Here is an 11,695-nt window from a genome sequence, read left to right as displayed (position 1 = left end):
ACCACCAGCACACCCGGCCTAGCAAGCAAGGGCGAAAAACCTGTGCACCATGTATCCAGGAAAGATTCCCTGCATATTATCAGCGTACACACTGTCCATAAATTATTTAAAGTTACCGTATCCACATTCTGCTTCATTCCTGTGCTGAGGATGTTCCACATCTTGCGTGCGTTCCTCTTGGTGTTCCCCTCCTCTGGACTCCCCCTTCCCCGTAGCAATGTTCCCCTGCTGCTCTCTGTGCCACTCTCACTGTCCTGCTCAGTTTCATGGGTAAAGGTGGAGGAGGCCCTTCTCAACATCTGTAACAAGGCTCTGTCCTTGTCTGTACCATCTGTGGAGTTGGGCAAGAAGGTTTTGCATGCTCTTCCTCTCTCTAACTCTACTGTAGTAGGTTTGGGGCAGTTTGCATTTGTCTACAAGGCAGTATTGGAGTTTAGTCTAACTGGCTGACTCCTGTACAGCTGAAATGCTTCCTAACAGACACATTTAGAAGAGATCTTATTATAATTGAATAAATTGTGTGGCTAAAAGACATGCTTTTCAATGTTTTAGAATGACTGTTAATTATCTTTAAATTCCCATTATGTCTTGTCTTCATTCAAATATAATCTATGCCCTTTCCTCGTAGTGTCTCATACTCTTCTTTGGCAAGCTTTCTACACATAAAACGGTTAATTTATGTTTATTGTATTCAGTGTGCTCCTACTTGCACTCTTACTGCAGACACAACTTCTCCATGTTAACACGTTGACAGAGTCGCAAACGGAGCTGATTCCCCAATGACTAAAGCAATGAAACACCACTGACCGTGACCAGAGCAGCATTCCTCATATTCAATGCGCGTTTTCTCTCAGCTACAAAGTGTGTTGTCAGAGGTCAGTTACAACAGCGTTGGTTTGGTATACTGTAATACTCTTTACTCTTAGTCTCTTTCCATTGTAAAACAAAGATTTTTGGACTCGACCGCAAACGCGTCGTTGCTAGGAGACGGGGCGCCGCGCCGCTTGAATCCTTCGGACAGTTTTTTTTGTTGCTTTGATTTGTGAGCATAGCCTAGGCCTACTGTTACAGCTACTGTATCTGAATGTTCTTGCAATAAAGAATAATAGACAACAATACATTCAGTCCATATGCCATTATTTGGTGCAGTAACAAAACATCAAAAATATAAAAACATATTTATTTGATAGTAGAGAAAATATATACATAGAACAAAAGTCTACATAAAATAATACATCTAATCTACATTTAGCCGTAGTGACTCCTTTGGTGTTTGATTGTTGCCATTTTTAGCACATTTTTTACATTAGTACAAAAGAAAAGTACAATATATGACAATATACTCAATATACTCACTTTGATAGAATACTCAAAAAAAACATTACAACCTACAAAAGTACAAACAAAAACATTTCCACTGTGTCCTTTGGCTGAGATACATAGAGGCCTCATTCATTCTATCGGCTTACATTTGAAATTGCTCATCTAGTATATGTATAAATAAATAGATAATCAGGGGGCCTCATCCATCATACTCTGTAGTTTCCCAAGGTCCTGAGAATCAGGCACGGTAAACCTCTTGGTGAAATACTGCATTTCTATCTTCCCTGATTGCCTTGCCAATGCTACTCCTGAGAATGTGTTCTGCTTGGCAGGGTCTCCAAAAACAGCCATGGCTGTTACACTGCAAAGAGAGAAATAGGATGATTATATTACGCTAAACATTTTCTTTCAGACAAACAAAAATGTACATTAATTATTTTTGCAATTAAGCAACATCTGTGTGAGAGGTCCCATTCTTACTTATCAGCATCAATCTTTACAGTGAGGACGGGTTCAAAGTCTCTCTCCAGCAGGTCCCATATGTGAAGGTTAGAGGCAGCGTCCAGAACACAGAAGACAGTGGGCCTAGTCTGGGCCCACTGCACTGAGACCACTGCCTCCCCAGCCGTGCTGGCGGTCCACTCCATAACAGGCTGCTCCCTCATCACTGTATGCAGCCTGACACTGCCATCCCCACAGCCCACCTGGAGCAACGAGGAGCACAAACAGACATGTGAACACATTCACAACAACACTGTCAAACTAAACACCTCTGGACCAATTACAATCACAACATGCCCAAAACAGAGCTTGTGTAGAATTATGTATTCGATCAGACAGAATATGACTATACAACCATAAGTATGATTAATCAACTATCAGGCTGTATACGATAAATTGTTGAGTCACAAGAGCACTGATCTCACCAGAAAAACAGGTTCTCCAAAGGGAGAAAAGTTAAGAGAGGTGACATCAACAGGTCTGAGTCCAACCACCTGGGGCCTGTAGAACTTTGGAGGAGACTTCAACCCGTGACTGGTTCCATGGTTCACTAGACCCTAGGACCAATCACACACATTGTACAACGCTGAGAGGATTCCATCTATTATGTCCACCTGATCCTGATTATACAGTATGCATATATATTTACATAATACTCAGGGTAGTCCAAAAGAAAAACAATGATATCAAAAATACATGAATTGTTTGATGTTCACCATATTTGTACCAACGAAGAAATGGTTGCTGTTTGAGGGTAGAAATGTTAAGAGCCGTGTCTGTATCTGCCCTGGCTTCATAGTATCTGGTGGTGAGGACCTGGAGAGAGAGAGAGAGAGACAGTGTTAGTAGCTGCCCTGGTTTCATAGTATCTGGTGGTGAGGACCTGGAGAGAGAGAGAGACAGTGTTAGTAGCTGCCCTGGTTTCATAGTATCTGGTGGTGAGGACCTGGAGAGAGAGAGAGACGGAGTGAGAGTCACATGAGTCACAATATTCCATGCTAGAAACAAACAACAGCGCAACTCTGGAATATGACACTGCAGCACATTCACACGTACATATTTAACTGGAGTCAAGGGGAGACGACGACATCAACAACAACAACAACAACAACAACAACAACAACAAAACTGTCCACACTACACGTCAAACAAGATCATATAACCCATACAGAGCAACTGCGCCCCAGCGTGTCACACACATTGTGGATATTTCTGGCTCAGAGGCTGGCAGTGACAAATGATCAGGCAACATCTATCTGTCTTACCTCTCACTGATGAGCAGAGTGGAACTGTGGAGCAACTTCACTTTGCCCCCTGGCCTGAGCCCTGCAAAACGAGCCACGGTCATTTAGCATGAGAAAAATGTCAAAGGGATTTCAAAGCAAAGGAGGAAACATGTTAAGCATGACAAACTTACCTAAGTCTGTCTGAGACCCGGCATCGTTGGGTTTGGGAAGCTCCACTACCACCTGTGGGCCACCGATGGTAACGGCAGTTTAGAAATGTGGTATGTGAATTTAGTGCTATCAGTAAGAGAACAATAATACTGTTAAATATTTCCAGATACCCAACAAAAAGACAGTAAAAGTGGTATGATTATTTTGTACACTGATATAAACGTACCCAAAGATTCAAAACCCCGTTTTCATCCAGTGAAGCCAACTGGAATGACAGCCCTGACTCTAAGTTTAAAAGGAAAAGGAAGATTTTAGACAAAGGCATTTCATTGCCACCATCCCAAAAAAATAATACATTTATCAAAGTCAATCAAAACAGGGAAATGGAGAAAACAAGTGCAGTCACAGTACCCTCCTCAGAAACCACCAGGGGGAGCTCTGGCCTCAGGCCCTCAGCCACAGTGGAAGGGACTGCTTCCACAGAGCTTACTGAGCACATGTGACCCGACGCTGCCAGAATGGCATCTGCAATGACAGAGAAGGTGGCATCGACACATCATCATCATCATCATCATCATCATCATCCTCAAAAAACAGGGAGACCAGACTCCTGAATAGGCAGCTCGGAGTTATCAGTTGTAAACTCTTTCATAGTCTAAAAGAGGAGGATCGGGCATGGTAAAGGGGTACAGTATGTTGAGGTGTCCGAACAGAATTATCCTGGTGACCATTGTGACCCCATCAAGAGAGAAACAGACAGGCCTGAAACAGAATCCTTTCATATCATAATCATCACTAACCAGTAGAGAAGGTTGGGTGGCGGAGCGTCCATTCGTTTCCTATCCTCAAGGTGTAGTGGCCACTGGAGTGCTCTCTGAGGTCCCACAGCACCACAGAGCCTATGTCTGTGCCTGCAAACACCAGCGTGGCTTTACCTGGACTAAAGCAGCAGCAGCGCACCTGAGGAATAGACAAAGGGAGTAAAGACGTAAATAGACAAAAGATGACACGGCGAGTACACAAACACATGATAAAGATGACACGGCGAGTACACAAACACATGATATTTTCAGATTCTTTTACGTTCACACTCAAGCGCCAACCGCTCGGTAACCAATACACAATGATGTCTGTTTTACATTCGATCCTTCATAACTCTCAGACCCTATTAAACGCATATGGCAGTGTTTACTGTATTCTAGACGCTTTATAATAGTGGCACCTCTGACTCGTAGACCAGGATCTTCTGTGGGCGGGAGGGTTCCCAGATGTTCCAGATGCAGATGATGGTCTTGCTGTCGAGGCGCACGGCGCTGGGCTTGGTTGACGGGCCGTGCACAGACAGCATGGTCTGCCTCTGGACCTGGGAGAAGTGCACCAGGCTGATCTGACGGTCTGCAGGGGTCACAAGGCAGAGGAAGGGGAAGCTAGCGGCTCATTATTAAGGCCAGGAGTTCTTCCTGACCATGTGACCTGACAGAAAAAAGCCCCCAGTGGCAAATGCGTGACCAGAGTTGATGGTGGTGATTTGTCTAAGAGACTCTAGAACAATGTGAGGTGTTAAAGCTTATGATGATGATGATGATGATGATGATGATGAAGATGGATTGTGAACATGAAGTAACTACCATGTAGAAATGGGAGCTTGGTGTTGAGCTGTAGGCTGTAGTCACTGAAGGGCAGGGTGTCTGCTTGACTCCTCAGCTTCTTGAGTGATTGATTCTCAGCGCCGTCCTCTTCCAATAGTACTGCAACAACCTAATCAAACCAAAACAGACAGCAAGCATTGGTAATGGAAGGAGGGGAGATCTTAAGTGGGGTAAAACGTTTTTTTTTAAATTAATGAATGGAAAATGTTAGATTCTATACTTGTGAGGCAGAGCGCAAAAACTTTGCCAGGCGCTGGGAGTCAATGTTCATATTGCTGATGGATTCATCTGAGGCCTCATGAGAAGGGTTGGGACCTGCCACACACACACACACACACACACACATCATGAGAAGGGTTGGGACCTGCCACATCTGAGGCCTCATGAGAAGGGTTGGGACCTGCCACAACGTGTGAGAAATATCACTGGGCATGAGAAGAGAGGCAGAGCTTTTCCAGACAGAATCATAGATGTGTTCCAGGGTTCCCACACCTTCTGAAACATCACATTCAAGCACCTTTCAAGGACTTTCCAGACTCAATTCCCTCAAATTCAAGGACCCAACATGGCATAGTTTGAGACAGATCTAGATGAGAATTTATATAATAGGAACTATCTGCTCACAGACAACAATTAAAAAGAGAGGCTTGAATGTGTGAACACTACATGGTCTCTTGCCTTCTCTACCACAGCACAGCAAAACAATATATTGTGTGTTAAGTTTACAGAGCAAACTACTCAGCAATACAGAGACTTAATTACTAGTTGACGAGCTAAGTAAAACATTTTTGAATATAGATATTATTTTTTTAGAGAGAGAGAGAGAGAGAGAGAGAGAGAGAGAGAGAGAGAGAGAGAGAGAGAGAGAGAGAGAGAGAGAGGGGAATTCAAGCACTTTCAATGACCCATGTCTATTTTCAAGACCTTTTTTCTTCTTAAATTCACAAACTTTCAAGGATTTCAAGGACCCGTGGGAACCCTGCATAGATGTGTTCTCACCTCCACAGGCTATGTTCCTCTCTGCTGGATGCTGTGTCCACATCTCACTCACCTCCAGATCCTCTGTCTGGATGTCTCTGTCAGTGTTGTCCTCGTTACACTGAACATAAGCCTGAAAGGATTTCAACGGGTGTGTTGTTATCATCATTTGGACAAAGGATTCATGCCAAGGGTATATAATGAAAAGGGTGGGGAACAAACCTGTTTGGTGTTTGTTGTTCCAAAGCTTTTGATGTACATGTCATATTCATTGACGGGCGGCAGGTCCAGAAGGGAGAATGTGGTGGAGAAGTCCACATCGATCAGGCGAAGCAGCTCTGTACTGCGTTTCCTGTAGTGTGCCCATACACAGAGGAAGTGTCATTTTAGAAAGGTAACTGAGAGTCTACATCATCTGAATAATGTTGACACTTCACTTGAAGGAACCATACATGAGTGTATCATGAGTCACGACACATTTACTAATGTTGGGAAGAAGGGACTTCTGTTCGAAAGGAATTTGACCCTAATGGTCACACTCAGTTCCATCACACCTACTTCTGTTTGCTGGCGACCATCTTGCTGACCTCACGTTGCTTTGCAGCCACAAAGTCGATAAACCTCCCATGCTGTAGACCTTTACTTTGAGGCATTTCAGAGCCTATGGTCAAAAGATTTGAATAACTCAACGTGTAGTTCATACGATAATATATGCAGTCCGGAAGATTCATTAAAAAATCCTGTCTCTTCAGAAAAGATGTGTTTCATTATCTAGACATTCCATCAATATATCGTGAGCTTAGAATGATAAGGTTCTATCTCCGTTTAGGGAAGTTCAGAGATATTGAGCATCAAAGTTTTTACATTCCATTATGTTTTGTGAGATGGAACCTTTGTATTTTATGAATTACTAACTCAAAAATGTCAACATTTAAAAAATAACACCACACAGGCATTAATAAACACCTAATGGATCAGATTATGTAAAAAACTCAATCTTTACAAAAATGGAGATAGAACCTTATGGGCCAGTTTCACAGACAAGGCTTAAGCCTAATCCTGGACTAAAAAGCATCTACAATGGAGATTTGACATAGCCAGCATGGAACACTGGATAGCCAACAGGCATCATGCAATTTCGGACAATGTTTCATGCTGGGACCAAACTATAACCATCCTCAAGACACTACTATAGGCTAATCGATTTGCTCCTTCCATAGGGTCCTGTAGGGGGCGGGGGGGGCGGGGGGCTGTGATTGGGTGGGGGGGGGTGGGCGGGGGGCTGTGATAGGGGGGGGTGGGTGGCGGGGGGGTTGTGATTGGGCGGGTGGGTGGGAGGTATCTGGCGGGAGGGACATTTGTGGGAGGAGGGGTAGGTGGGGAATTATTGGGGTAAAGGGAGATTGGGAAGGGAAGGGGAGGGGGGGGGGGTTGAAAGGTTTATGCGCATATTGTATTTGTACTGGTAAACCGTATTTGTGTTATTCTATTTTCTCCTTTGTTTATTTGTATGTTACCACTCCCCTTGTTTTACTCCCTGAAATAATAATAAAAAATTGATCACAAATACAATGGAGATTTTACATTGAAAGTGTGATTTAGTCCAGGACTAGGCTTAAGCCTTGTCTGTGAAACCGGCCCTATAATTCTAACGTCACAAAAATATGTTATACAAGCAGAGGCGTATCAGACACAACATCAAAATCACCCAAAAAACATGCCTCTTGTCCTTTTGGGTCTCTCATCCTCTGTGCTGAGCCTGGTCTGGGCCGTGCCTACTCTCTCGTTCTCCTCATCCATGGCTCTCTGTATGGCCTCTATGTCTTTCCTCCTCTGTGGAGTGAGTTCCTCTCTGTCCTCATGGCTGTGCTGCTTCTCATCTTCACCTTCACCGTCACTCTCATCCACATCCTCAAAGTCCTCCTCATAATCCTGAGGAGAGACAACCCGTTCATCCCTGACTCCACTGACTTGAAATGTCTCTCTATCAGAGCTTGGGTAAGAAAAAAGAAAAAAAATCTGCAAACACAACAGCGGATAAAAACTCTACCATACCATCTGAAATTAAATCATGCTATTTTGTCTAGCTACAAATAAGATGTAATGACACACACTCACCATTTTCTTGAATAGCAATCCATTTAGATATGCAATATGGATTGATGAAACAAAATCAAATAAAACTGAAAAACCCATTTGTTACTACAAACCTACATTTTCATCATATGAAGCCTTTCAGTCCACTTACTTCAAAATCTTCTTCATAGCACTCTTGAGCATCATCAAAGCCTTGGTCTTCAGCCTGGGCTTCAGCCTCAGGTTCAACCTACAGATCAGCAGAACATTTTCAATTAATTGTTTGGATTAAGCCAGCTGGAAGCCCAAGACACTGTAGGAAAGACTCAAATGTCATCATTTCTGACTTTGGATACGTTTTGTGACCATGCAACCAAGCAGGAGAATATCATATTTGGAGGCAAGCAATATATACAGAGTCATAAAGAGAGGAAATAAAGTGTAATAACAAATATTCTTGTCAATGAAAGAGAAGCAACAGAAAACAATGCAGGAGAACACTCTGCAAACAGTTCACTTATCTGACCCAAGCTGCACTGAAACATGCGTCAAACACCTCGATACATGTTGGCAGTCCCCAATTAGTCTGCATTGTTAGTCATAATTGGGTGTGTTATAAGCAGCCGTTGTCCCATGCCAGCAAATACATACTAAGTGAGTAAAAGGCCATGATATGTGTGATATGTGTCAATGCCATTATCCAAACAAGAGTCTTACTGGTTCCTCTGTGTCATCTAATACTCCTTGACGAGACCTCCACACAGACTCAGATTGCATTACTACTTCCTGGGTCACAGGGAGAAAACACACAGTCTGTCTTGAGTCATAAAAACCCATTTGAATGGCCATGTCATGAAATGTGAGTGAGTGTAATGTAATGTAGTAATAGAATGTAGTAATAGAATGGATTTACAGTGTTTTTCACTGTGAGTCTCAAAGATAGAGATCTTAGTTCCTTGATTAAACCACTGTAGCTAGACATTGTACGGGGTGAAGAGGGGTGATTTCAGTTGAAGGCTCCCAGGACAGTTACTGTACAGTAACCACTCTGACAGGGAGAACGTGACACAGTAGATATTGATTCGAACCTTATACATTGATTTAGCATGCTCTGTCTTTTCTCTGTGACTGTGGTCTGAGGATGGTCTCTTGGTGCTGGTCCTGAGGTCCCTCTCGGGGTCTCCTGGCTCCCTGTGGTTCCTCTCCCTGTGTTTATCCCGCTCCACTCTCTCTCTGTCACCATGGACACGACCCTCTAACCCCTTCCGCTCCATGTGTGCTCGCTCACGGTCTACTTCTCTGGATCCACCGTCATGTCTCCGACTTTCAACTGTATCCTAAAAACAGAAATATACCCACACAGCTTCTGTGTCAAACACCAGGATGTACAGCACACTGGAGACAAAGTTGGTCTTTTTGGTAACATCTTTTCATTTTGGAGGACAAACATCAGAGATGCTTACGTGTTGAGCTCTCTCTCTGTGTCTACCTTCTCTCTCCTCCTTCTCTTTTCTACGGTGCTCTCTGTACTCTGAAATGAAAATTACTTTAACAACTTCCTATCATATCAGGATTAGTCAGCAGGTAAAATGTTGGAAAGGTTCATATTTTCAGCTTGATAACTTTACCTCTTTCCTCCTTTTGCCCTGAATGCTCTCGGTCCATGTGCCTTTCTCTTCTTTCTTTGTCCTTCTGCCTGTCTTGTGATCCATCTTTAAGGCGTTCACTCTCTTTTAGATTATCCCGCTCCTTGTGCCTATCTCTCTTCTCATGATTCCTCTGTCGTTCTTCATCTCTTCCTCCCTTCTCCCTTTCCTCATCTCTCCTTCTATCCCTCTCAGCTCTTCGCTCCCTGTCCTTCTCATCTCTTCTTCTATCCCTGTCTTTCGCATCCCTCCCTTTATCTTTGTCCCTATCCTCATCGTTTCCCCTATCCCTGTCTCTTGCCTTTTCCCTCTCCCTATTTTCCTTTTCTTCTCTATCATACCTTCTGTCCCTACTCTCTCTTCTCACATCCATGTATTCTCTATCATCTACCACTCTATCCCTTTCTTTTCTCCTTTCTTTATCTCTCTCCTCTCTTTCACCTGTCCTATGTCTTGAGCCATCTTCCTTTTTGCCTTGAGATCTGTCTTGATGTCTGTCTCGCTCTGCGTCGTTCGCTTTTGCTCTCTCTCGGGTGCTATCTCTCTCTCTGTACTTGTCTTTCTCCCTCTCTCGGGTGCTGTCTCTCTCTCTGTACTTGTCTTTCTCTCTCTCTCGGGTGCTATCTCTCTCTCTGTCCTTGTCTTTCTCCCTCCTGGCTTCCTTCTCTGGGTGTCTGTGGCGTCGTTCCACTGACCCCCCACTCCTGTGTTTTCTCTCTGTGTCATCCCGCCTTCTGCCATCATCTTCATGTTCTCCACCCTGACAACAAAGATGTGTTGTTAATGACACTTGTGCAATGGTGGAACGCTACCATCCACAACCCTGTTATTACATTCACTTACAACGATGTGTCGTCTTAGGTCATCAGGTTTCCATGTGTCCTCCTTAGTTATTTTCTAAATGAATTGATATACATCATTAATACTTCATGTAGGTGGAATGCTAGCAGCAGTAGGATATAAACATGACATTATTAGCATGTTTGCTAACTTAACTCAAGTAAGTAACGGTGAATCTCTAGCTATGCAACAACAGTTATGTTGAGTCGTGTATAACGCCATTACATTACCTTCTCGGGATGCATATTATTGTCTTTTATCTCCGAACTAATGTTTTAACAGTAAAGAACCATTATTCTGTGTTGACATTATTCACCACCATGATACCCGATGTCGATTGCGCATGCGCAGTTGACTGAAACAAAGGTAAGCGTCACGTTATCTTAGCAACAGGATTATTAAACGATAGAAGAGCAATCTTTTCAAGCAACAACGAATCACCATGGATACACAGTCTAGATGTATCAATAGCAGATTTATCAATCTTCGTACTCCATCCTTACTTAAATGGTTTATGTTTCATTATTGCAGTGCAGTACAAGGCAAACTAAACACAGACTGAACACAGTACAAACAAGCAAGCAAACATACAAACAAACAACAAAAACCATTAAAAAAAAGTATCTTAACTAAATAAAAAATGAATAGGGGAGTAGCTTTGATTTATTTATTTGTTTGCCATAATTAGCCAGTTTAAAAAATGGAGTAGGTATAATACAATTATTACTAATAATCCCGTTCTAAAGAGACTACATGTTTGTGTTGCAAAACATACACTGAGTACAGTCAAAGTTAAAACTGTGTTGTAAAACATTATCTTTGATTAAATCTTTGATTAAATGAATTATAGTTTGTGGAATTGCTTTGATAACAGTAGCATATTGCCTGGTAGTACCTACCAGATTGTAGGCCAGAATGAACTGTACTGCAACATATTTTCACTGTCATCCAGAGGCGTTGATATAATCTTGGGGGGGATGTCTTCCCAGGATCCGGAGATCCGGGGCTATTTATAAAACATTTGGGGCTAGAGCCCCGGATGCCCGTTAACTTGACAGGCAGTTGAGGAATATCAAAACCACATCTTAACACCTACCATTCATTGGAAAAGTAAATTGCTTTCAAACCCCTTAATAATATCCCCCTTTCGTAATTATGATTTTTTTTCCATATACAATTTGATTGATTGATTGATTGATTGTTTTGATTAATTTGTTAGGGATTGCTAGGGAGTAAGATGGATAAATACGTTTTGATAAACTCCACATTAGTGATTTTGATAGTG

The 11,695-nt window shown here is 42.7% G+C and overlaps 1 protein-coding gene across 1 annotated transcript; it reads right to left on the bottom strand.

The window, feature by feature from the left end:
* Positions 1 to 1,257: 1,257 nt before the first annotated feature.
* On the bottom strand, positions 1,258 to 10,739 carry dync2i1 (dynein 2 intermediate chain 1). The gene is made up of 24 exons (XM_080548919.1): positions 10,641 to 10,739; positions 10,414 to 10,467; positions 10,184 to 10,330; positions 9,553 to 9,688; positions 9,388 to 9,455; positions 9,013 to 9,261; positions 8,642 to 8,710; positions 8,097 to 8,174; positions 7,570 to 7,780; positions 6,407 to 6,509; positions 6,071 to 6,200; positions 5,870 to 5,981; positions 5,091 to 5,185; positions 4,850 to 4,979; positions 4,444 to 4,616; positions 4,022 to 4,181; positions 3,628 to 3,746; positions 3,448 to 3,504; positions 3,242 to 3,293; positions 3,090 to 3,150; positions 2,541 to 2,640; positions 2,250 to 2,381; positions 1,804 to 2,027; positions 1,258 to 1,684 (listed from the first exon to the last, which is right to left on the bottom strand). Exons 1-24 carry the CDS (start codon positions 10,653 to 10,655, stop codon positions 1,513 to 1,515), a joined length of 2,847 nt encoding a protein of 948 aa, XP_080405045.1. The 5' UTR covers positions 10,656 to 10,739; the 3' UTR covers positions 1,258 to 1,512.
* Positions 10,740 to 11,695: the final 956 nt, after the last annotated feature.

Source organism: Nansenia antarctica, assembly GCF_963989245.1.
Source record: "Nansenia antarctica genome assembly, chromosome: 19".
Taxonomy (NCBI): domain Eukaryota; kingdom Metazoa; phylum Chordata; class Actinopteri; order Argentiniformes; family Microstomatidae; genus Nansenia; species Nansenia antarctica.
Note: the sequence above shows the minus strand (reverse complement) of the source record. Positions and strands in the feature narration are given on the sequence as shown.

Bases quoted from the DNA above. Each gene is read 5' to 3' on its own strand.
- dync2i1 (XM_080548919.1), bottom strand. The intron at 10,331-10,413 runs GTAAGTGAATGT...CTTTGTTGTCAG, and splicing joins ACCTAAGACGACACATCGTT to GGTGGAGAACATGAAGATGA. The intron at 3,294-3,447 runs GTACGTTTATAT...GGTGGCCCACAG, and splicing joins ACGGGGTTTTGAATCTTTGG to GTGGTAGTGGAGCTTCCCAA.